The sequence below is a fragment of the Conger conger genome, chromosome 10, assembly GCF_963514075.1.
Source record: "Conger conger chromosome 10, fConCon1.1, whole genome shotgun sequence".
Classification (NCBI taxonomy): Eukaryota; Metazoa; Chordata; class Actinopteri; order Anguilliformes; family Congridae; genus Conger; species Conger conger.
Window position 1 is genome coordinate 41327178 of NC_083769.1, and position 27533 is coordinate 41354710.

General features: G+C 44.3%; 1 protein-coding gene across 1 annotated transcript; it reads right to left on the reverse strand.

Moving 5' to 3' along the window:
* Positions 1-1043: 1043 nt before the first annotated feature.
* On the reverse strand, positions 1044-12344 carry masp2 (MBL associated serine protease 2). The gene is made up of 11 exons (XM_061257922.1): positions 12221-12344; positions 11713-11929; positions 10576-10753; positions 9578-9709; positions 6107-6303; positions 4693-4840; positions 4027-4145; positions 3439-3517; positions 2813-2935; positions 2495-2569; positions 1044-2049 (listed from the first exon to the last, which is right to left on the reverse strand). Exons 1-11 carry the CDS (start codon positions 12226-12228, stop codon positions 1265-1267), a joined length of 2061 nt encoding a protein of 686 aa, XP_061113906.1. The 5' UTR covers positions 12229-12344; the 3' UTR covers positions 1044-1264.
* Between the last annotated feature and the right edge of the window lie 15189 nt (positions 12345-27533).

Here is a 27533-nt window from a genome sequence, read left to right on the forward strand (position 1 = left end):
ATTCAACTTAACACTCTCTCCCAGTCATAATTCCAATGAGGATTGGCAAACTATAGATGCTTGGTTTTGTTTATTGTACTGTTAGGGCTGTCTTTGTGCCACCCTGTGTTGATATGGAAGTGCCATTTTATGGTTCCTTTTGAGACCCCAGGATGCAGCCAATCTCTGCTATTCTAAACTGCTATTTTAAACTGCCATTTTCACCTGGTCCAGCCCACGCTTCAACACATCCTGGAGCTGCAAATTCATCCCCCTCCCCTCTGAACTCCAGACTGTACATCCCTCCATATGGACTTTCTAGTTTCCCTACTAGTTTTATACATTAAACCTATAGGCCAGCGGAGGATGGGCATGCCCCTATAGCCGGGGTCCTCTCAAGATTTCTTCCCATCGGGGAGTTTTCTCTGGCCTAAGGGACTCCCCTAAGGGAGTTGTTCACCTCATATGCTACTGGGGGCTAAGGGATGATGTGTTTCATTCTCTCCTGTGTTACTCTGTAAAGTGTCTTAGTGACAGTCTTCTGTGAAAAGCGCTATACAAAAATAAATTGAAATGGAAATTGAATTGAGCCTTGGGTTCTTTATGGCTTCCCTCATAATCACTGTCTGTGGGGACAGTGTGCACTGGGGTCCTCTTCCTGACAAGTTTGGAACCATTCCATTTAAAACATTTTGTTATTGCCCTCACACTGCAAAGTGGTATGTTTAACTGTTTATGGGGTTTTTTTTGTACCCATTACCATTTGTGATGGTCAATTACCATCTGTCTCTTCTGAATTGACAGTTCTTTGGCTTGTTGATGACAAAGGTGTTTTGAATGTTTGTTACCTCATTTTTATACTTGAGTGAAACAGGCGATGAAATGATACAATTGAATGAATAGCTCCTTTAGATTGAGATTAATTAATTAGGAACATTATATTGCCGATCTCACTTTGATTTCTTTTACAATAATTTATTTATTTACTACAGTTTTCAGAACAAATGAGATTAGTTAATAAAAACAATATATATATATATAGTTTTCCCAATACCGGTGTTTATTATATGCTGCCTTTTTTTTTCATTTTCATTAAGGGTGCCAATAATTCTGTAGCAGACTGTATATACTGTACTGTAAAAGCACAAATAACTCTGGTGTATCGTTACCTGTATTATATTACCGAGTCTCTGTGACATCTTAAATAATCCTTATTTTAAAAATCACAAACAAAAACCTTCCAAAATGTGAATGGCGTACAACCCGCAAACACCCCGCTGAAGATTTAACGGTTGGCTTCCATGACTCCCTCAATCCAGGGTATGTAGTTGCTGACTTTAGTGTAGGCCCCGTACAGGCCCGGTTTGGCGCACTCGTAACCCCAGGAGACCACTCCGCCGATAAACCAGGCCTTGCTGACGTCGTCGAAGAACACAAACGGCCCCCCGCTGTCGCCCTTGCAGGCGTCCTTACCCCCCTCCGGGAGGCCGGCGCACACCATGTTCTCCGTGACGACCAGCGGCCGCCCGTCGCTTGCCTTCACCGCCCTGTAGGCGTCTCTGCAGAGCTTGAAGTCCACCACCGGGATCTCGATGTACCGGAGCTGGGGAGAGGACCAGCGTCGGGTCACCTTCCACATCCCCCACCCCGAAACCCTGCCCCGGTCGCCCGGCCTGAGGACGAAGTGGTCGTCGTTCCGGGGCAGGCACGCGGGCATGACCGCCGCGCTCACGGGAACCCTCCGGCTCAGCTTCATCAGGGCGATGTCGTGGTCGAAGTTGAAGTCGTCGTGGCGATACCGCGGGTGGAGGAAGACCGCTTCCGGGACGGCCGCGACCGCGCTGCTGTCGTTCCTGCTGACCACGCCCATCCTGACCTGCAGGTTAGAGACGTCGCCGTAGTGCCACAGGATGTGGGCGGCGGTCAGGACCCAGTTGTCGCTGATCAGCGTCGCGCCCCCCTTGAACTGCCCCCCCACCAGCACCAGGGCTTGCCAGGGAATCTCTCTCTTGCCCACCTTTTCGCCCCCAATAATCCGAGCCAGCTTGCCACTTTGGGGCTTCCCGCAGGCTAGTGTAAATTCACAGGAAGAAAGAGATTACTGAGATTTGTTCATTAATAGGTATTCTTATCTAGAGTGACTTACAGAATAGGGAGCATACTTTGAAGCTTGGGACACAACTCCTTTATACGTGGAATACAGAGATAGCTTTGGTATCGTTAGAAATCTTACATTCTACTCCTTAGATTAGTTTCTGAAATTCAAAATACATTTTGGGGGACAATACGACAGAGCAGGTCACAAATGGTAAAAAATTGCTATAAATATTAGGAAATTGCCAAGTGGCCATCCCCATTGTTCAGTTCAGTTTAACAGAGAAAGCCATGGCTGGAAAGTCAAAATCACATCAGTCTTCTTCATTCTCATGCTCCATTTTTGAAAATATACCAGTGCAGCATACAGCTGTCTGGGTTTGTGCCATGACTAGGGCAATGAGGGATTTTATTTACTTACTAGGCACGCATTCTGGAGGATTAGCCCTACCCAACGAGTCAACCCAACTGCCACTGTCCTCACAGGTGTAGGTTCCTAGGCACAGAAGTCAGTTATGCTGTTAAATGAAATACTTATTAATAAGTTCATACCATTTTCCCCTTTTCACCCCGCACCCCAGTCATACCAGTTCAATTCCCTGCAGTTGTGATAGATACTTTACTTGTGTTGTCTTGTGGTGACTGGCCACACTATATACATGTGAATGTAAAAAATTATATTTGGCATCCTGGCCTGTTTTGATACTAATCTCAGTGGTACTAGTCATGTGGAGCTTACCTTTTGTGCCATTTTTCATGACGTAGAAAGGGTCACAGGTATACTGGAAAACAGACTGGTAAGTGGTTGTGGTGAAGGAAACCTTTCCATTGGACACTTCATTGGGTGGACCACAATTGACAACTATGCAGAAAAAGGACAAACACTATACTGTGTAGATCCTGTAGGTTTTCATTTCAACCCTAATTTGTCTGAATAACAGCTCAGTGACATCGGCAGTTACGAATGAGGTGCGCTTTGTTAGGGTTGGAGTCAAAATCTATAGGACTGTAGATCTCCAGGAACATGATTGGGCAGCCCTGCTCTAGCTGTTGAATGCAGTGTGCTTTCTTAGGGTTGGAGTGAAAACCTACAGGACGGCATATCTCCAGGAACAGGGTTGGGCAGCCCTGTGTAGAATATTTACAAATATTTCACATTGCCTTCTACCTGTGCACCTGTGTGATTATTTGGCTCCTTGAACAGAAGAGAACCCCCTTCCTGCTTGCTGATGGACGTACTGAAATGCCTGTAGTGTGTCAGTACCTATCGTGGGGGACGTGATGCGTGTAGCGTGAGGGTTTGTTACTGCAGTGTCAGCATGGCGCTGCCGTGTAGGCGGTCCTGAGAAGACCACCATCACTAACGGGCACACGTCGGCATCAGAGAGTCCCAGCTCCCGTCCTTCCGGCACGTGGCCTGGTAAAACGCAAGATCTTCTGTCCCCTGCAGACATAACATAACATAACATAACATAACATAACTTAAGGTAATGGTGAAAAACAGGGCCATTCAGCCCAGCAATGCTCGCCTTTTCCTACCCCTAAGGGTACCTACTGCCAAGTTTGCCGAAAAACTAAATAGGATCTAACACCGTATCAAGCCTGGTCTTGAAAAGAACTTTCTGCCTCCAGAGACGTTACCCTCTAACATCAAATGGTATACAGACTACATTCACGTTGTGCTTTTATCCAAAGCGCTTTACAATTGATGCTTCTCAGCTCGTGCACCCATTCACACACACACACACACACACACTACTGACAAGGCACCAACCAGCTCATCAGAAGCAGTTGGGGGTTGGGGTTAGGGTTACACACCTAGGGAGGGGGATTGAACCAGCAACCCTCCATCCACTCTTATCTCCGGAGCTAATGTCGCCCCCATCACGGCATTAACCCTTTCAGCCAGAGAGACAGAACCATCATTGCAAATCGGCCGGGGAGTCAGGTTACCTGCCGTAATTCGTACCCTCTCTCACACGTCACGTTGAAGCTGTCGGTGAAGATGTACTGAGGCTGCCGCAGCGGGATAAGTCCATGAGGGGGCGCTACAGGGTCATCACAGGGCGGGGCTGTGTGAGGAAGATAAGGGGTATCGTTTGTCAGGTGAACATCACATCAAGGCCACCCCCTCCATGAATACCTAATGAAAACTCTGACCACAGGCAAAAGGACAAAAGGAGACATTCGCGCCTTCCTCAAAATCCAGGGACCAATTAAAACTGAATTATGTACTGTCAGGGAATTAAGAATTCAGTCTCTCCTGAATCAATATGGCCATCACAGTCATCTACAACCCTGCAGCCTGGGGTCATAGTTCATGTTATATTTACATTGATATTTTGCCCTTTTTACTTTGTGAGTTTTCTAAAGCTCACAAATTCTGCTTCACAGGATCACCATTATACCTCATTAAAACAGGTGTGTTGTCTGGTATAATCATTTGTGTGTGTGTGTGTGTGTGTGTGTGTGTATTCTACTGTATGATAACAGATGTGTATTTGACCATGTACGTGTGCCTGTGTGTGTGTGTGCCTGTGTGTGTGTGTGTGTATCTGTGTGTGCCTGTGTATGTGTGTGTGTGTGCGTGTGTGTGCATATGGACGGCGCACTAGATACCTATGGCAGTGTATTTTATCCTCCAGCCCAGGTTTTTTCCCGAGGAGTCGCTTGTGAAGATCACCCGCACGTCGTGACTGCCGGTCTCTATCTGCCGCGGAGGAGTGCCTCCACAGAAGGGCCCATGCACCCTCCCCTCTGCTGTGACCTGGATACACAGAAGAGGAGGCAGACAGACACGCTCTCAGGCAGGGGGAAATGGAGGTCTCAGGCAGGGGGAAATGGAGGTCTCAGGCAGAGGGAAATGGAGGTCTCAGGCAGGGGGAAATGGAGGTCTCAGGACAGGGGGAAATGGAGGTCTTAAGATAGGGGGAAATGGAGGTCTCAGGCATTGGGAAATGGAGGTCTCAGGACAGAGTGAAATTCAGGGTCGGAGACTCAATGTATGCAGGAGAGTGCGTGGATGTGTGTCTCCAGGGAGACGATGAGAGGCGTCGGGCGGAGATAAGTTGTTTCATCAGGCATGAGGCGGAATACATTGTTTATTTATCAGCCTCTCCGTCATTGATTGCTGAGGTATAGACAGCAGACCTCTGCCCTCTGGGCCTCCTGTGATGAGCCGCATCGTAGTTTAGGGACTTTGTGTTTGAACATGAAGACCTTGCCAGGAATAATTGAATGCCTGTGATTGGACTCTTTGTCGAAACTACTTGTCTGAAAAAAGACAAATTCCAATACAGATGTTGAAAGAAGCTGGATGATTTAGCGCGATCACAAGCTTGCACTCATTAATCACCGATTCTACCAAGTCGCTGTGATTTCAATGGGAAAGCAGCGTGCTTTGACTGGCTTTTACTACTTTATACAAAATAATCTACTAAATGAACGTAATGCAAAGTAACCACTTCAGTGACAAACCTTCATTACATTTCATTACGTTCATGGTTCCAGTTCCACTCTGGCTTTTTTTGGGGAGGGGGGGGGGGGGGGGGGTGTCTGCGCGATATCCCACACCAGGAAAGGGGGGGGGGGGTGTTAAGGTGGAGGGGACTGCAATCACAAACTGGGGGGGGGCTCAGAGGTGGTGGCGGTCTGAGGTCTCTTTTGGGGGGCTGAGCACCCCCTGACTGCCCCATAATTAAAACTCAGTGGTACTTTCTCTCTTATCAGTTAATGTGCTTGTGTAAGGAGTGAGTCAATCTCAAACTCAGGCAATCTCAACAGTTAAAAAAATGGTATGATTGTTTTAATAAATTCGAAATTGTTGTAGAATTTTACTTCTGACAGGGCTGGGGAAACACATTTAAATATTTACGAATATAATTACATCATTTTTTGTGAAGACTTTAGAACCCCTTCCCTTTTGTTTTTGCTTCTTTCAGGGAACCCAAACCCCTCCCATAATTAACACCCTGATTGGCAGTTGGCAGATGTCCAGAGTGGCTCACAGTGAGAAGTGTAGTCAGTGACAAACCTTCAAGCTGTCATACGGACAGGAGACTTGAGGGTGGGCTTCCACGTCAAACGGCTTCAGGAATTCCAGCTGAACAAAGAAGCCCTCCGGCAGAAGGATGTGGTAGTCGCACTGGCTGAGTTTGGGGTAGGGCCTGGGGTAGTCCGGGCTGGTCAGGATCCCGCTCCTCTGGGTCAGAACCTGGCCACTGCATGGCACTGGGAGAGGGGCAATCACCAAAATCAGCTCCATCCGCTCCACCCTGCACCACTACATAACACAGCTCCACCACGTCTGCATTTCTTAAAGTGCTCCAGCATATCACCATCTAAATGCAAATTCTTGGTCTTCTACCATCATAATTTCTCCACTGCAATGTCAAGGCAGGTATAGTATTTTGTCAAGGACACTTGAGCACTTTGCGATGACCACAGATAAAAGGGTGCTGAAATTGCATAACGGATGACCTGACTCACAGCCCATGATGAATTAAGACTCCGATCCTGGCAGGCAGTTCGGAGTTCGGATAATCTATATCATTAGGAATCCCGGAAAATTGATCAATTTTATGCCAGTTCTGCAGTTCATCTGATCCGGCCCCTATTTTTCTACTCCAAAGAATAACAATTAAAATACATGTCTGCGCTGGTAATTGTGATTAATTACCCGCCGTCAGAGGAGAATTAGAGCTGCAAGAGAGGATCAATTTTCCATGGTTTTCCAGTGCATTTTTCTCCCTAGTGCTTTTTTCTGTAGCAGCAGTAATTAACCTGCCCACACAGAGACTGACAGAGATCAGCGTCTCGATACGGCGGGCTGCCGTGCGGATATTAGACCAGCTAATGCTTTCCAGGAGTGTGTAACATGGTAGAGTTAATGTTTGTGTTCGCGTATATGTTGTGATTGTCACATTGGTTCACCCTGGCTGGCCCTTTTAGGGAAAAACCACTAAATGAAGCAAAGCCCTGGGCTGTACTTTGAGACGCCTGCAAACACAAGAATGGAAAATTGCATGACTCTCAAACATGTTTTTTTATCTAATAGTCACATTCGCACAACTACAGTTTTATATAGACTACATCAGAAAATAGACCAAACATAATTTCCCCAATCTGGATACACCAACTATACACATATGTCTAAATAACAGACACTATTGGCACTATTGGCTTCACTAGGTTATATAAAATAGTATAAAGTGCATGTACACTTTAGTTAGAGATTTTCTCCCATTCTGGAATGCAAAATGGTATTTGTAGACCATCGCATCCCTTCAACACCTTCAATCATCTGAATGCCTCTGGAACCCAAGCAGTCAACAGCCCTTCCTTTTCATCCCACAGTTCTCCAGCTGGTGATTCAGTCATTCTGATGAGATATTAAACTGAGGTCCTGACTCACTGCGATCATTAAAGATCCCCAGTCACCACTAAGAGTACGGCATTCCCCGGTGTTCTGGCTAAATGCCTGGCTCTCTGAATATGCCACGTACTTGTGCCCCAGTTGAAATGGCTAAAAATAAGTTATATTCCTCACCAACTCTCCAGCTGATGTGTGATGAGTGTACAAAATGGCTGCCATGCATCTTCCAGGTGGATGCTACACATTGGTGGCAGTTACATTACATGTTATTTTGGCATCCCAACTGACTTACAGTTGATTAGACCAAGCAGGCGACAATCCCCCCTGGAGCAATGTGGGGGGGGGGCCTTGCTCAAGGGCCCAACAACTGTGCAGATTTTATTGTGGACGGAACCACTGACCTTGCAGGTCCCAGTCACATACCTGAACCACTATGCTACTGGTTATAGACCGCACAATAGACCACAGAGAAAAGAATCAGACTGACCACGTACTTGTGATTGGTATACACAAGGCACTACATGGAATGAAAATATGTACTAAGGGGGTTTTATGTCATTTATTTGTCGAAAACAGCCAGAGATAAAACGGAAGGCGCTAATCCAAGCTAAACCGTCTCAGCTTTTACTTAATGGTGCGGCACAGCCCATGGTGAACGCTGCTGTTTATAAACTCCAGGTTGGTGACTTGCAGGGGTCATCATTATGGTGGGGACATGCCCCCGCATGCTTATGCCTGATTTGATCGCCGCACCATCCACCAGCGTGATGAAGCCCCACCACGTAATGCACTGCAGCCTGTGTGTTTACAACAAAATCTGCGATTATGTGGTAAGATCGTCAATTCATAACAATTTCACAGAGGTTTGGGAACAACCGTGTGAGAACACTTAGCACGCTCTCACTTAAAGCACTGTATTAAAATCGATTTAATCCACAATCGACTCAACCATGCAGAAAGTCTAATAGAATATTAAGGCTACTGTATCAAGAGACAGGACTATGGGGAGTAGTGTGATTTCTTTTGTTTAGTTTTTTTTTCGGAGCAAGGTAACATTCACAGACTGTACAGCAGAGGTGTGCAATGAGGGCCGTATCTGTTTCTGGTTTTCATGCCAACTGCTGGCTTTAATTGCCTAATTGGCTCTAACATTTATGTCATCTGACATTTTAGCTACATATTTAGCTTCTTGATGAATGCATGAATGCCAGTCAAGGACTGTTCTTGGGTCCCTGTATGATATGGTTTTACTGTCATCTAATCTCAGTGAACTAGTGTTGGTGTATACGGCCAATTAGCTCATTTAGCCAGAGTAATTGGTGGAAACAAAAACCTGCATACACACTGGCCCTCCAGGACTGGAATTGTCCACCTGTGCTATACAGCATTTCATCCAACCACCAAGAATGTTTTAAAGTATAATTAAGGCAAAACATGTACAATGTAATGCTTCTCGGAAAAAAGTTACAATTCAAACACTAAAAAAAATTAATGTATTAATGGTCAATAAATAAAAAACGAATTCTGCAATATTTGTTTTAATGACGTTTGAAGAATGGCAGCATTCTACACCATTTTGTTTTATTTCCTGGTAAATGAAAGTTTGTTTTCATGTCTGAAACAATCACGCAATCACACAGAAAGTAATAAAGGTCATTACTGATGTATCATTTGGTGTCTAGAGACCCTGGAGGTGAACACACGTTCAATCCAGTCTACAAAAGGGAGTCCTTGTCATTTCAAAAAGTCATCCCACTTCTTCAGTCATGCTGGTTCTCCCTGTAGGTATAATGCACAAGTGCCGTGTGACTAACTTTCTGCAATGGTGACAATTATCTGTTATATGGAAAATTGAATCAAATCTAAATTGAGTAGCGGATGTGAATAATCTCGTTCATTACGATTGTCAAACCTGGTACCTTTTATTGCTGTAGGCTCACTACATCTGTGCTTCTAATCAACTCATATCCGTAAAATAGCACATTAATCACAGGGGAAAGTAAAACACACTACTCCATCAAAGGGTGTGAAGATGACAAACACGTGGGTATGATTGATGCACACTAAAACAGACAGAGGACGGACTAATTCGGCGGTGGCCTTTTGTGGCGCAGTTGTAATCACCCTTACCAGAGCAGGCTCTCATATTGGCATGAAGCAGGTATCCGAGCCGGCAAGTGCAGTAATAGCCGCCCACATAATTGTGACAGTAATGGTCACATATTGGCTCTCCATCCACCAGGTTCTCGCACTCATTGATGTCTGCGGAAGAAGAAGCGGGTGAGTAACGTTTAGCCCCCCGCGCCGACCGAAAATATCCGACCCTTCAGGCGCTATCTTTGTCAACCGCCGAGGGGACGGATTTAAACCGCCGTAAGAGACAGGTCATAATTGTTTGACGGCAGTCGTGTCAGACGACGGTGGAGCGTCCGGGCGTCTAAGCCCAGATGACAGGCAAGACAGGAGGCCCCCAGCCTCCACTGTACAGTCGGGAAATTTGATTAACTCTGTATCAGGTTTCATCAATTTTTGAGAGACGAGACAAAATCCGTAATGCCGGGGAATGGACGCATGCTGTCAGAAAAAAGATGCCTATACTCTAACCAATACAGGACAGGCTATTGGGCCAGGTAATAGCACTTTTTGATATTCCAATTCCCCCAGCTTGTTAAATACTGCCGCGACCCGCAGGGGACCACGAACCTGCCCTGCGATGCCAGGTCCCCCACAGGGACAACAGAAACAATTTGTACCCAACCAATTCCAAAACAAAAGTTACCCGGTCAAGCCCATTGCACAGCACAGGGAAGCCTGCTGAAATGTGTTCTTCAACCTGTCATTTATCAGACGTGGAAAACTGAGGTCCTTGGAAAATTGATTTTCTTCCCCGCCACACACAGCTGACAGCACCATTGATTAAAAAACATTATTTTTATATATTTTGTTCTATCCATCTTTGTTTTTGTTCTTTCAATTTTCTCTTTAACGTCAAAGCCACATTCCAGAAAACTGGACTATTCTCATCTCTGACCCAGAGAATGATTGCACAAGACTTCAGACCTCAAGTTATGTAGCCTTAAAAAGTATCAAAGCCTGCAAAAAAAAGTATGTTTGTAGAAGCGCATTACCTTCCGAGGCATAAAATGCTTGGAAGCCAGTGAATCTGCCCTCGTTGGAGTAGTCAGACCGGAAGACCACTGACATGGTGTTCCCAGCCGAATAAAATACAGCATTCCCAGGAGCATGCTCAGAATCTTTGTCAGAGTCCGCGCAGAATTTCATCTTCTCCTTTCCCTCTGAAAACACCTGCCATGAAAGGGAATCGGCAGCACTATGAAGCTGGAGCTCTTTAAATCCTAGAATGTAATGTAATGCAAATGACAAATAAACAATAACCTAATCGTGCTTTTGGAAGGTCAATCTTCAGCAACAGGGTTGGGGTATTGCACACTAGGAGTTGGATTTCTTAAGGCAGATAGAGACTAGGTTGACATGTCTCAGAGACTGGATGAAATAAATAATACAAGTTTGTGTTTGTTTGAACGAGCTCCCATGTGTCCAAGGTGCTCCATTTTACCCACACGCAGCCAGCCGCCATTTTGCGTTTTTACTAGGTTATATGAAGTGGCTGTTTCATGTAGCTGCCTGAATAACTTCCAACACAAAACCCGACACTTCAGGATCAAGACAGCCTATACCCTCTAGCCTACACCTCCCAGAACCACATTACATGGATAATTTCTGGTCTACAAGTGGCAGATTTCAATAGCAACTGTAGCAAACCAGCAACAACTATTATCCTGGGGTGAATTAGTCCTTACTTGCACTGCTGGGGGGAAAAAACAGCAGAGTTTGAATCTGCTTTGCCAGGTAATTAACTGATTCCTTAAGAACAGCTTGTAGGGTAGTGGTTAAGGTACATGACTGGGACCCGCATGGTCGGTGGTTTGATCCCCGGTGTAGCCGCAATAAGATCCGCACAGACGTTGGGCCCTTAACCCTGCATTGCTCCAGGGGAGGATTGCCTCCTGCTTAGTCTAATCAACAATATGTCGCTCGGGATAAGAGCGCCGCCAAATGCCATTAATGTAATGTAATGTGATGTGAGAGGGAACATTAAAATGGACGCAGGACTCGGTGGTCTTCACCAGCATGAAGGAGACGGACAGTGAGAATGTGTAATAACGATATTCGCACAAGCAGAAGCAGAGGAGTGAATCTCAGAACACAGCCAAATGCACATAAAGAGGTGGTGATTGCTGTACCTGAACGTAGTCATATTCACACAGGTGTGAGGGTTCCAGGCTAAAATGGGTGAAGTACAGCTTGGCCCTATGGCCCTCTGGGACGGTGATGTTCCACGTGAGATGCTGGTGGTCGGGGTAGGCGTTAGGGAACTCAGGAGAGGCGAAACGACCGAAGAGCCCGGTCAGCTCCAGCCCCAGAGATAACGGCAGCAGGCAGGCAGCGCTCACCACAAAACTGGGTCAGAGATATTCAGACAAACCAACAAGAGACGGTAAGTCGCACCAGAACTGGATGATAGTCACGCAAGCGGAAAGTGTAGCGAACGAAGAACGAGACCCATTGCCTTCAATAAGTTACATTGTTCAAACATTTCACAGGGTGTAAAAAATCTAATCAAGGGACACACTTAAAACTGGGACATGATTCAGTAGTCAGTTCCTCATACAATGAGCTATATACTGTGTCTCAGGGGCTAAGCCTGGCAGACAGACTATCCATCTTCACTCTACTTACAGACTTACTTACCTGATCATTATTTCCTCTGTGAAAATGTAAGGAGCTGTATATTAGAAACCATGCACCATATCTGTGTTTCTGAATAGTTTTCTTTAACCTTTGTGTGTTTAAGGTTAATGAACCAATGTCTGGCACCGGACAACTCTGAACAAACAGCGCCAAGCAGAATGATGTGGATTTTACTTCTGTTAATCATTTGTTCTCCTCATACACCATCGCATAGCATAATACATTTTTAAACAGGGCTGTTAAAATGTCTGTTGTTCCTAATTAGTGATGTCAGCGACTCCCAATAATGCTGCGGTCCTCACAGTGTTATCTGGATTTGTTTTTTTACAAGCAACCCTATCGTTAGGAAACCCACTTTGTTTGCACCAGCATATCACAAAAACTAAAATGGCTGTTGTGTGTATTATGTATTATTGATAATACATGTATTGCACAGATTGTACACATATATGGACATAATGACATAGCCATAGGTATTCCTTTACACCCAAAAACCCCATGCAGTAAATGTCTGTTTTATTATGAAATCATCTTTTTTTTTCTCGATCCATAATACTAGCATAATATTTATGCTTATTCGGGTTGAAAGCTATATAAATCACACCTTTATTGTTTTCATAGTTATAGTTTTTTAAGTTAGAAATGAAGTCTTGTTAAAATTTAATTGTGTGCTAAATAGATTTTAATATCCTGTCCAAAATCTCATAAATATTATAGACAGTTATGTATGTTGGACTATGGCACTTTACAGACAAATTTAAAATGATAGTAAGACCGTATTTACAAACCATTATATTTTGAAGATAGAAAGCAAATGGTAAGTAGCAGAGAGCATAAATGCCTATGTGCATGTACTTGTCGAATAGCATAGCAGCAGGGCTCTTTTTCAGGTGTGATCGTTATCACAATCTTAGGAGTTATTTCTTGCCAAACACAAAATTACATGTTCCATAGTTACACGTATTCCATATATTGCATGTTCTCGCTTGTGGTCAACTTCCAGAGCACACGTTCAGTATAAAATGAGAGTGTAGCATCTAGGTACACTTTAACATCATTAATAACATTTTTAAGTTAAAATGCAGTATAAGAGCAATAATCACATATACCACAGTAAAGGCGTTCCGCCCGTCCTTAATGACATCGGACTCTAAAAGGTCTTGATTTTGTTTTCAGCTCTGGTCATTTATCCATTTTCTGTGGATATTATGACGCTGTTAAAACAGGAGTTATGAATGCACTGGCAGCACAGGAAATGGATAGAAATATCTCAGCGTTCCCGCACCGCCAGATGGTCGGAATGTGTTCAGCATAGACCGGAGCGTCCTGGAGCCCAGCAATCAGGCAAGGTATTTTGTATGAATGGGACCAGATTGCCTGGTCGAAAAACAAAAGGGAAAGTTGAAAAAACGTTTGCCGCACCAAGTGACAATTACCCCCTAACAGCAGAATTAATTTACAATGCCTTTGAAATGCGAAAGACCTATTCAATTCTACCTTACCGTGCCAAATGAAATGTCGTTTCAGCTGTTATTAAAAATGATGGGGCCTTTCAAACAGGGTATAATGCAACCAAATGTAACACAAGCAAGCTTATAATAAACCCTCATTTATGTTACTCTAGCCTGATAATGGATGACGTTCGCTGAGGATTATTGTAATTATGTACATAAGCGTCAGCGGTAATTTTGTTTTTCATAAATGCCCTTGGTGATTGAGTTGGTCACCAACGCCACTGTAACCTCTTCCGTCTCTGCTGATTGTGAGGTCTCAGTAGCATCGACCTCCGCTCAAGTGCTTTGAGAAGTGCAATGCCATGTGATCTGTATTAATGCGCCCAGGTCAGGTGCACACTCTAACTTTTGTGAAGATCGTAAGTGAGCACAGAAAGTTATTGTAACACAATCAAATTCGGAGAAATCCCAGCGCACAAAACTGCATAAAATCATAGCATGCTTTCTCCATCTCATGAATGGCTTAAAAAAATGGTCTAATTATTTTAAAGGGAACACTGCAGCCCCAAACCTACCTGTGTTCCCGAACAACACACATACCCCAGTACTCATTTCCCTCACAATCAAAATAATGGATTATTTAGCGGAGCTCATTCTAAAACGGTTAAAGAAGATATAACTTCACTGCGTATGTTCAATTCCCAGGTGGGACAAAGTCAGCATACCAAGTGCTTACTCTGAATTGCTTAAGTAGATATCCAGCTGTGTAAATAGTTGGATATTACATGGAGAGGAATACAAGCTGTGTCATTCCCTGTTGATAAGAGCATCTGCTAAATGCCTGAAATGTAAAATCCAGGAGGATTTTTAAATAATGTGCAGAAGCCTCCTAATGCGAATTAGGATGTGCACTCAAGCAGTTAGAATGTCCATACAACCAATAATAATGATCAATTTTCAATTATCCCTCTTATCTCCTTAAACAGCTAGTTCACTGTGCAAGAACTTTTAATAAATCTAATTAAAATCTAATAACTGGAAAAACAAACAACCCTCAGTGTCAAACTTAAAAATGCACATTTCCAACTAACAGATAAAACCACAATGAACCTGATAACCCACTGTCAGCACCATTGCTAAGGCTGTTGTGGTAGAAATATGTTACCGTTCAGACTGGTTTTCAATTGCTTACTGGTATACCCAATTCAATAGAGGAATTTTAATGGATTTCTTCCTTGAATGAAAATTCATGGGTCGCCGTGGAAAAAAATTGGTTTCTTCAAGTTCTAGAAACCCCAAAAACAAGAGAATGTGACAAAAAAGGAGATGTACTGAAGTTTTCAAAGATATCAGATTTAACGCTATCAGTGGTGATATTGGGGCTAAACACAGTTTTCTTAAGAAACTTAATCAAAAACAAATGCACACACGAATGTGACTCATTGAGCATTATAAAATCAATCGTCTTGCAGTATTCTACTTGTATCACACGTATGTTTAAATACGTATCAGATTTAAAATCTGGACATGCAGTACATCACAAAGCCTCTTCAAGTTCATTATTCTTTCCCTGATTTTAGTGGTGTAGATGCAGCGTCATTGTTTGACACCACCGCCCATGCACCCAATAACGTCTAATGAAACATGACATTCTCTGACAAGAGAGGGGGGGAAACAGCACGGCTCACACTGCTCTGGGGACAGGAGAAACGAAAAATCACCAGAGCCTGTAAACGCCCCTTCGTAGGACAAATTATGAGTTGCCAGTTTAAGTGGAGAAACTTCCGTGTAATCAGGTTGGACATCTGACACTCTAATGAATTTCATTTCCAGGCCCGGATACACACCTCCAATTAAGGACAGATTCTGCATGCCTGCACATCTTATCCCGTACATCTCAAACCGCACGCCATTCACAGCGACCTTGCAATCCACACGGCAAACATTTCATTTCTTTAATCTTTATTGAACTATTTAATGTATTAACTGAAAGCAGCAAAATTATTCTGATGGCCATAAGATTGCCTTTCTTGTGCTACCGATAACCATGTAGCAGTTATTATTAACACATTAAATAATCCCGCATACTGTAGATAAAGGGACATAAATAAATATGACCAACTTTTTGATTAAAGTTCAGTTGAGTGGGAAGGCCTCCCAGGTACAGCTGTAATTAAATGTCATGTGCAGATTAATTCCAAATATTTACATATGCTAATTTTGAAGTCCCTTATATAACATCCCCTGGCTTGGAATCTTGATTAATAAAGTCATATTCTTTGGTCACTGGCATGTTGTAAAGACACAGAATATGTCTTAATTATATTAATTTTCCATTGTGAGATAGGGCAAGCCAAGTTAGAGTGGCATACATACCTTTACTCTGCTTCAGACCTGGGACAAAAATGTAATTGTTTTGGATTCAAATACCTTTGGCGCTTTTTGAGACTATTTTATAGGTTCCAAAACACCAGACAAGCTCAGTAAAATGTAGAAAACAATTTGAATCCAAAACAATTCCGTATTTGACCCCAGCCTGCTCTGTTCGAGTATTTCACTGAGGAAAGACCTGGTGGCCAGTTGACCGGCTGATAATCAATCACAGCTCACAGTGCACAATTAAGCAGCCCACATAAGACTCAAGTATTGTCAAGCCCTTTTACATTCTCCTTGGTGCTTGGTCTGAGTAACTCATTCGATCTGAGGATGATGTGAGTCACTGTGTAATCAGTGTAAAAACTCAAGACTGAATATATAATAATAAGTCCCCCTTGAAGGGTATTTTAGCTGAATGGTTGATCGTAATCATAATGACTATGAGCAATAATTCGTGGCGAGCCTTTTCTTTTGGAAAATGTAATTAAAACTGCTAAAATTAAAAACTTAATAATTTCACACACACACACACACACACACACACAGAGTGAGTCTGCAAGTTTTAAAATTAAAAAGTTAGCAGCGTATCGTAAATTGTACGCCTCTTTGCACCTGCATTGATGCGGAGGGGAAGGAGAGTATGCCCAGGGGCCAGTCTCAGTGCAATGATCCAGACAGATGGAGACAGGCGACGGACGCTAGCCATGTCACCAGGCGCCGGTGACAAGTCTCACTGAGCATTCAGGGGCTGGGTCTAATCAAGCGAGCCGCTGAACGTGGAGCGGACTCCAGAGAAACGCAGGCGTAGAACTGACACGCGCGCGCGCACACACACGCACACCCGTGCACAAACACACACATGCGCACCCGCGCACAAACGCACACGCACACGCACACGCAAATGCACACACACACACACACACAGATGAGCATAGGGGCGCACACAAACTGACACACGCACTCACTATGCACAGACACTAACATACACACACACACACACACACAGTATGCACAGACACAAACATACACACATTCACATAGGCACACACATCAGTGCAGACACATGCACACAAATGCACATACTGTTAGTGTGCACACAGTTACATACATACACCCACAGTGCACAGACACTAACTAACACACACACCCCCCGCACCAGTCACCTATATAATGTCCCCTCTTGGTTTCTATGCCCCGTCTTGGTGGACGTGTAGTGACACCACAGTCCCTTGTTAGATAGGAGGACAAGTGCACAGACAGGAACACACACACACACACTCCCGTATGCACATGTGCACGCACACGCAGACACGTGCGCACACTAATGCAGAGGGCGAGCTCCATCCTCTCCCGTTCCTCAGATGTTCACTACAGCACACGTAATGAAGCACTTCCTCATAAGAGCTCAGGACCTCATTAAAGGCCCAACTGAAACCGCGTTTAAAACTCAAATACGCAGGACATTTTGATTCTGACGCAGGGCTACCTGAGACCAAGTGGAAGAGAACAGAAACAGCTCGAGGAGCCGGGATCAATAGATAAAATGAGACAGAGGGAGAATCACGCCTTTCACGGTTTGAACTTTTTTTTTCCGCCTGCGCGTTCAAGCAGAAAAGTAGTCGTCGCCCCCATGGCAACCGCTCAAAAGTCTTCTGTCATATTCGCCACCCGCCTCTTTCTCCAGCTCCAAATAAATAAATAAACCCAATGAGATCTCTGAGCGGTGATAATAAACGGTTGTCAGGGTGAGCTGCGTTCCGGTAGAATCCGCCCCGGCTACAGCTGTCTCGCTACGCCTCTCCCTCCTCTCCGTCACTCCTCCCCGGGACGGAGGGATACGTGTCAGTCTAACCTGGCCGCCCCCACACGCACTCAGAATAGACCGCCGTGCCCCCCGGCCCAGCGGCGGCGCGCTCGACGGCAGGGAAAGGGCCGCCGCCGCCGCCGCCTTGACTGGGCGCTCTTACGCGGCCACCGACGAACCGCAATGGAGGACACCAACGCCGTCTCACAGCGCTCTCGGAAGCCACGGCTTCCCAGCAGCACCTGCCCGTTTGCCCCCGCGCTCAGAGAAAGTCGCCGCAAGCACAGAGCAAGAGCGAGCGCAGGGACCTGGTCCCAGGCCCCGTTTAATGTCGCACAGACAGAACACCAACGGGGCGTTTAGTATTCCTCCCCTGCCTCTTCATCCGGCCCAAGCAGGTGTCCGTCTCTAGCACAGAGTGTATCATTTGCAAGACATCGCACCCCCTGTTTCCCCAAGTCCCGTAAACATAATGATGGGTCTGTTTCGCCCGGGCCCTATTGACCTTTCGTCAGCGCAGAAAGATTTCCTCTCCGTCCGCGTGTCTGCCGCGCAATGCTGTTCGCGCGGCCCCTGGGGCCAGATGTCAGGAGACGGCGAGAGAGAGAGAGAGAGAGAAAATCGATACGCACGCCCGGCGGTTCAGAGGCCACGGGCACACGCTCAGCACAGGACGATTGGGTCGTTCAAAAAAGCGAGGGAGAAGTCCGTTTGTGCTTTTGTTTGTTCAGTCGTCTCATTCCGGGAAAGAAAAACAGAATTAAACAAGCTGAATGCGGATCTGGCAGCACGGGGGCACCAGGTGTGCTGTCAGTGGGGAGAAGATAGAATAACTCCACAGACCAAATGACACAAAACACGAGCCACTTTCCAACCGACGCCTTTAGCCCCTGGTGTTGGCTAGTGCTACTCAGTCCATGCTACTGTCTTTGTAAACCTGTCTTTATTGTTGTTGTTGCTGTTATTATTATTATTATTATTACTACGAAATGGCATCATAACAAGAGTATTTTTTTGAGACAGAACCAAATACTGAAATACCGCACCTTCGTGCCTAATGAAGGTCTGTTTTGAACTGCAGCCCAATAGGTTTAATGGATGTAAATGAAAACAACTGTGCTACACTGCGGTACTGCACATAACTACAGGGTGGTCACTGACATTTTTGTTGAAAATTTGTGATATACAAGAAAACACTGCATGTATCATTCTTTAATTGTGTGTGTGTGTGTGTGTGTGTGTGTGTGTTAAAAGTGCAAATGTATGAGGTGTCAAATCTGGGTGCAATTCCAGCTTTTAAGAAGTTCTAAAAACCAATGAGCTGACAATAACTGTTCTCAGAAGTGTGGAAATTGCTGACAGAACCCTGTAGCTTCTCAGGTGCCTGTGTTTTGGGAGGCCGTTCGGTAACAGCGTGATGAAAACGAGAGGCGCACGGAGTGCTGTGCTCAGGGCCTCATCAACACGAGGAAGACAGAGAGAGCTGACAGTGAGGGTCATCCCATCATCATTGATCTCACGCTGTACCTCTTTGCTATTTGTCTGGGTGGTGAAAATAACACCAGCAATCTTATCCTGGTTATTCTTGTCCCTGACAAGAGGTAGAAAGCCGCGGTTCTGCTTTTTGCTCCGTTAACCCTCAAACCACATTACTGGATTATCAGGCTTAATTAACACTGGAGGCCTTCAGTTTCTTGCCACTCAGGGTCTGAATTATCAATCAATGGTCCAAAGTATTTCATGTGGAACAAAATGAGAATTTTTGCCCTACTCCAGTATTGGGCATGTCTACCGTATACAGTATGAAACATTTGGGAAATCAATAAACCCAACCTGGGATTTTTATGTTTCACGCCTGAATGAGCAGAAGAAAATTAGCTGTTTCTTAAACTGTGGGTCAGGTCACTGCTGAGTTTGAGGTGACTTGCACGATAGACATGAAAAAAGAACCACGACTGTTATAAGCTATACTTTGCGTGAACATCCACACCAGTGAAATGAAACACTGCGTTAGTTACAGCACAGTTATGCTGAATTACATTTGAAAATATTAGCATTTCATATTTGAACATATGCTTGGATAAATTCTAATAAAATGTGGGTCACAGTTCATATATTTGTTCATAAAATGGGTCATGGGCTCACAAGATTTTGGGTCCATTATAGCATTTTTTGTCTATTATACTGTAAATGTGCTTGGCCAATTCTCGCACAGAAAGCTAGCTTACAAAGAAGTGAAAACAATACCTTCTGATAAAGTTTTACTCCACACTGCAAAAACTAAAAGTCAGTCTCAACAAGACTTTTTTTTAAATTCTTTTATTCAGACTTAAAATCTTATTTCTATTACATTTTTTGCTAAATAAGAAAAAAATATTGGCAATGGGGTGAGAGTTTGACTCATTTAAAAATTTGCCAATGGGCTAAAGAAATTGTTGAAAAGACAATTCAACTAAAAACAAGCTAATATTTCATACGTGAGAGTGGAGAGTGGAGCCATTACATTGCAAGAGTAAAGTGGTTTTTTCAGTCGTGTGAAAAGGTGCACCCAGCTGCACTGCATGTGATCGTGTCAGCAGCAGCTGACCGCATTCACGGGGAGTCTTCAGCGGTGCGGATGCACCTCGTGCACACGCCCACGTGCACCTGCACTCCGTACACACACCCACGTGCACCTGCACCTCGTGCACACGCCCACGTGCACCTGCACCCTGGCCCTTCCCCGGTGCGGTCAAATCAACCGCGCTCGACCACCCTCACCGCTGACATCACCGGCTGTTATACTGCATGACCTTTTCCCTCTCGCCCGCTCTGAGCTCAGGACTGCGGCAGAAACACACGCGTGTGGCAGCGCGGCTACATGCAATTACACACATTTACACACGTGTGCACCGAGTTAGCCTGTGGTAACTTGGCTCAACATGCAGTTATACTGTACACCACTTTATAGCAGTGTGCGTCCAGTTGGCCTGTGTAGTAAGGCGGCCCTGCATGCAATCAAAAACCAGTTTACACACATGCGCATCTACTTGGCTTGGTATTTGTGATTCAGACCTGCACACACCCGTGTCTTATTCTGGCTCAGTCCGTAGATGCACCGGGAGAGGAGGCCTGCCAGTGGCCACCGCGGGAAGAGGGAAGGAGACGGCACGCCGAAATTCACCCGAGTGGAAAACTCTGCAATCCCAGCTGCCTCCTGGCCCTTTTATTAAACAAAAGAAAGAAAAAAAAAAATCATCACAGCTAACGACGGGGAATTACTTTTGATAAATCGATGCTGAGCTTTTTGCATCGGGGCTCACGCCTGACGTCAGAAGCCTATTACTCTTTCAATTTGGCCCCGGACGGCTGTTTTTAGATTAGGACCCCCCCTTATGGCCACTGCCGCGCAGACAGCAGGCCGCCGCGGAGGCCCAATTAGGTCCCCTGACAAAGGGCCAGGCGGACGAACGCACGGTGAACAGACAATGATGAGAAATGGCCCACAGGTGCGCCGGTCCCCGCCGGGGCTCCGGAGCGACGCGCGCGCGGACGCTAACGTCCCCGGCCAAAGGTTATCCGCTTTTGAGAGCGCTGAAGCCATCCGCGGCCATTACTGCCGTCCTTCATGAAACGCCGGAGTCCAGGACACGGGGATGGGACAGGATGGAACGGGGGGGGGGGGGGGGGGTGTTTAGGGTCAGTGAAGGTGGGTGTCGTTTGCCTTACCCCAAAGCAGCCCTATACATACACCTGCCAACACCCCTGTCTTTTCGGCATTTTTACCAAACCATAATTACCAAAATGACCTCGTTATCATGATGAAACCGCACTGTTGTTTGTGACAAGAAAAATGTTTTCCAATGAATTCATACTTAAAGGGTACACTATAGACAATAAATGTAAAGAAAGACGTAGGTCGATAAGTGGGATTTCTGTGCTAAAAGTATCTCTCAGCTACCTTTGATAAATAGAAGGCCTGTAATATTAATGAATGAACAATGTAAAACCCCTGAAGAGCATCTGCACTCCCGTACTGCCATGCAAATCACAGTTCGATCTCAATCCCACTCGCCTCCTTATTTGGAAACAAAATAATTTCTTTGCGCATTTAAAAGGGCTCCAATCATTCAGCCGGGGGGCCCAATTTGTCGTTGCGTGGTCTCGAGCTCGGCCAGATACTGGGGTGCCCGTCTGTGATCATTCTTATTCTGTGCCAAAATCAACTCACAGACACACAAGACCCTGCACTAATTTCGTGCTCTAGCGTGGGAGAGATCGCTCGGTGATTGAAGCCTGTATTCTGCTGCTCATACAGGCCAGAGCTGTATTTAAACAGCCCGGTCAATACTGCCTCTCGCTTCGATCCGCTCACTGTAATTACAGCACGCGGAGAAACAGAGGCTCGGAGACAATGCAGCGAGAGAACGAACTGGAGAGCGAACACCTCGCCGCGCTCCCGGTACGCTCAGCTTTTATCTTCCACTTAGCTGTGAAAGTATGCATTCAGAAGATATTGTCGTCTGGTTATATTCACAAAACAACAACACATTCAACAAAGACCATTTAATCGAGATGGATTTCGGACAGACGCTGAAATTTGACTGCATCGTAAACGAGAAATAAACAAAAACGCAAATTGTGACCTTTTCCTCGTCTGAGAAAAGGACACAAATATATGCAGTGTTACAAACCATAACAATAAATGACATAAAATGGCATTTGGATGCGGTTAATATTAATTTAATATGACTGCTGTGAAAGAAATGGAATATGCACAAAAAAACTCACATTACACAGAAATCTAAATTATTTCATGAATATTAAATCCTACATATAGACTAATATGAAAACTGAGCACAGGGAGCACTATCTACACCATTTATCTGGTGGTAATGTTTTTCCTTTGCAGTAGTTCCATTATATGTGGGGGGCGGGAAAAACCATAGGTAACCTGTAAAGCTAATAAAAATGTTATATTTAAAGGATAAGTTTCCATGTTCCAGAACCTGTGTTAAACCCATGCTGAAAGCTGCATTGTAGACTTAAAGCTACATTACATTAAAGCTACAGTAAGCTACAGTAAGGAGCATACAAAGTCTTTTTTTTTTCAGACAGAAACACACTCATTGGGTTGTCTACTATGGTATGGGTATATTATAAAAATCAAGACACAGCCACAGAACACATGGTACTGCACAGATGAGAGGACTCACGTTGCATTTAACGGTCGTAGTAGCATTATGTAGCTAGCATACAAGGATACGGATTCATGTCCCGGTCGAGCGACTGCCCTCGACCCCCACCCACACCCACACCCCGCCGTCTGACTCCGTTGCCATGGACCGGCACCAGCGGTAGCGGCCCGGGTCTCTATGGAGACGCGCGTCCAGCGGTCCTTATTCACAGCTGTGACAGCTCGTTTTCGCAGCGCTGGCCTAGCGGGCGAGTCTGGCGCGGTAACGACATGCTTTAAGCCTGAAAAACAATCTCACCTCAACCCACCAGGCATCCTTATACAGCCAGGTGGCGGGGTTGCCAGACCTTTTTGGACGTGGAGAGGAACTGTATCTGAACTACCAGTCTTTCAGCCAGAACAACCTTATATTTTCCCATATAAATGATATGATCGGTGCATAAATTAGGTTTCGAATGCACCTGAATATAGTCTGTTACATTTTGATACAAGAGAGATTAAATCAGTCGGTAAAGTTTGCTGCCACTTTCTACTGACTGCTGCAAACCTAAGACATCTCGAAGTACAAATCAGAGCCTTTGATTCAGCGCTGTGTACGTCATAGGTCAAAGGTCAAACCTGCTGTCCGCCCAAGGAGGGAAAAAAGCAGCCATGTGCCCTGACCGGTCTTCTACGGTATGAAAAGAGCAGAGGTGTTCAATCCCTGTTCAGAAAGTAAAAGTCCTCCTCAGCACACAGTTCTTCAGCCAGGAGGTCGAACTAATGAGTGAAATCAGAGTTCATGGGTGGAAGAAACACACGGCAGGACGTTTACTTTCTGACCCCTGGACTTTCTGCCTCTGGAAAACAGGTAAAGAAGGTCTCTGGAGAGTGACTGAAGTAAATCACAACAAACAAGGGTTTCAATTACTGGTAGCAGTGATGCTTTTGTTTTTCCTTTAAGGCATTTCATTTTTGATTTGGCAATGTCTTAACAACTCTGCCATACTGCGTTTCTGTTCTACTTTAAAGTCAACCGATCGCAAATGTCACAACTAAACAAACTGAGCTTGTCTGACTGAGATGAATAATCAGCTCAGGGCAATGTGAATCGCAGACAGGCCAGAATGGATTAACGGAAAGTGCACTTGAACAAACTACATGACAATATGTTTTACTGGTTCCTACAGACCTTCTCTTTCAATACCCGTATTTATAATCATCCACAACTGAAACAAACTAGAAACTGGATTTACTGGATTTAATCTGGAGTGAAGAAAGATTTCCAGTGGTATTAGTATTAATTAGTATATATGTTAGCATTATAATACAAATATATCTTCAAATAATTATTTACTGGTCCTGTGCTGTAGTATTTGGTGGAATGCATTTACTGGTACATTAACCTGCTGTGACCTGCTGTGGACCAACTAGCCTTGCTGGTTACGAATCAGCCAAATCTGTTAATATGATACTCTTGCCTGGGGTTACATTTTTTATTTTGGGCCCTTTCAGAGATTTCTCCCTTCAGAATCCATTAGTCTACTGTGAGATATTTTTCTTAGCTAGACAACTATTCTGGTTTTGTCTATACAAACAAGGCAGCCTGCAGCCACACCCAATCTTTTCACAGAAAGGACACGAACAATGACGTGTGTGTCCAGTGCTCAAACATCCAGAAGCCAAACCTAGAAACAGCCGGGCTTACTTAGCACAAACTGTGGGGGAGCGCAATTATGCATCCGATGTGTATATACTTATTATTCAGTCCAGGATGCTCCTATAATTATATACCACGATGCAAGCATGTTTCTGTGTGTGGGTGTATTATACACTCATACAGTATGTTCGCCCTCTGTAAGTGGCTTGATAAATCATGGTAAACAACTTTAGGTAACTAAACTAAAACTAAAAACGATAACTAAAATAGTATTGGGGTACTTTCCAAGACTGGTCACTGAGCAGTCTTTAAGTGTGTTCAGATCAATGTTAAGAGCCACATCTCCCGGTCACACACTGTATCTGGTCACACAGTCAGTGATCTGCTGTGGTGGAATAGTTCCTACACAACAAAAGGAGGACAGTCCTGCGAAAAACAATATCACCTCAGCTAAGTTACTCTGTGTTTCACTTGACATGGAAGTGGTCTCTGTACAGGTTTTCTTTGAAGAAATAGTTTAGCAAGGCAGTGGGGGTAAGCATTACAATACATTAACATTAATGGCATTTTGGCTGACGCTCTTATCCAGAGCGACATACAGTTGATTAGACTAAGCAGGGGACAATCCTCTCCAGAACCAATGCAGGGTTTGCCCAAGGGCCCAACGGCTGTGCGGATCTTTATTGTGGCTACACCGGGGATCATACTACCGACCTTGCATGTCCCAGTCATGCACCTTACACTACAGACAACCCTAAGCACCATCAAGACATGTTTAAATAGTGCTGTAAATATGCACACACACACACACACACACACACACACACACACAAACATGCACACACACACACACACATATATTTACAGAGTTAGGTGGGGGTGTTTTACCATTCCTTTCCTCGCAGATCAAAAGCAAACCAATCAAAAATGCTTGACTTGGGAGCACCAGCTTTGATGTTCACTACACACACGCTGATTATTGCTGAGGGCCATACAGGATGTGGACTTCTCCCCTGAAAGCAGACGTTTTACATGCCAGAGAATAAGACCAAGGAACATGAAACATCAATTACAGTCACTCCCACGTCTCATAGAGCTGGATAAAAAGAGATGTATATACATTTTGTTCCAAATCAACGTAAAACTGTAAATATGTTAAAACTGGTAAATCCTGGAAATATGGTCCATGGATTTGGCAGGTTTCAATGGATGGAAAAATATCTTGTTAAAAATAAAACTATAGAAGTAATATTGCAAACGACAAGGCACTCTTACAAAATCGATGTTAATTATTATTTTTCTGGGGCTATATTTTCAGTGGGTCATTTGTTTTATTCCACATTGTCATTGTTATTATGCTGAAATGTCTTTTTTTCATTCTCTTTTTTTTCTGTCATTAATGATGAAAGGTTCTTTCTGTTCATTTTGTGCACTTAATTTGTGAGTCAGCCTGATTTTATTGGAGAGTTTCTCTGTTGAAAAATATTGTAAATAATTCATATGTGGAGAGCAGAGCCACGGTTCGGTTGTCACACTGCTTATATCTCACGCCCTAGAAGGCGCTATTCAAAGATTTTGGTATCAAAATGTTCCATTTTGGGGTCAGAGTACACCCAACACCACACATCGCTGAGGTAAGTTACTGTAAGTTACTGAAAGTTATAAAAAGTAGTTACTGAAAAATGTGAAAAACTGTGAAGAGAACTGAACATAGGTCGTCGATCCCTACACAAATGTTATGTGGTTATATCCATCAAAGACAAGTGTTTTTGACCTAAGCAGTACCTTACTTTGTTGAGGAAAATTTTGCTATGAAAGGTTGGTGAAAAACCTGGAAAAAACGGGGGTTGGTTGTCACAAAGTTTTCTTATGGTAATGCAAGGGGTAAAAGGTATAAATACTATTAAAAAGGTATACATACTAAGAATTAAAGGGCTGTACTAGTGTTGAAGTGACTCATATATAACGTGCTGAAATTGAGTGAGTCACAAGTGAGTAAAAAGTGTGACAACCATCCTTGGTCTCTCCTACTGACTGCTGAAGAGACGTCAATTAACTAGCCTGGTCAATACAATGTTGACAAAAGTGTTTTCATCAGTCCTCTGGGGAATACTCAGCTTTAATCAAAACCCATAAGTAAAGTCAAAGGGCCTGGTCAAAGGAAAACAATTATCTGTTCACAGTTTGAGCTTGTCAGTTACTACCTCGCCCTGAGTCTGTATTAAAGTTCTTGAGGAATGGAGTAATGATTTCTGCAATCACCTCCAATGGAGAGCACAGACCACAGCATTCTTTCACAGTGAGGTTGTGTAACATACTCCGTACTGTTTACCATTTCAGCCAGGGCCAGTCTGGCCCGTATACTTTACTAATGGCATATTAGAGGTCCTGATAAGCCCACCTGCTAATCTAGGGTCTTTATTGATTGCTTTCAAACAAAATGCAAAGGAAAAATGTTTTGTTTTATACGCACTTTTTAAGACCCCTGCCCTGCATACCTCCAACACTGGGAGGCACATTGTTACGTGATAAAATATACGTTACTAGAAAATATGAACTCGCTCAGGTTAAGTACAATGCCACAGGTAGACTGCCATTGGATTTGCATTCACACTGCATTACATTACATGTCATTTGCCTGACGCCGTTATCCAAAGCAACTTTGATTTAAACTAAGCAGACAATCCTCCCCTGGAGCAATGCAGGGTTAAGGGCCTTGCTCACGGGCCCAACGGCTATGTGGATCTTATTGTGGCTACACCGTGGATCAACCTTGTGGGTCCCAGTCATGTACCTTGACCACTACACTACAGACCGCCACATTCCTAGTACACTGACACTGAGCTCTTTATTAGGAACATTTT

Bases quoted from the DNA above. Each gene is read 5' to 3' on its own strand.
- masp2 (XM_061257922.1), bottom strand. The intron at 9,710-10,575 runs GTAATGCGCTTC...CTTCTTCCGCAG, and splicing joins AGCATTTTATGCCTCGGAAG to ACATCAATGAGTGCGAGAAC. The intron at 4,841-6,106 runs GTTTGTCACTGA...CTGTGTATCCAG, and splicing joins GTCCGTATGACAGCTTGAAG to GTCACAGCAGAGGGGAGGGT.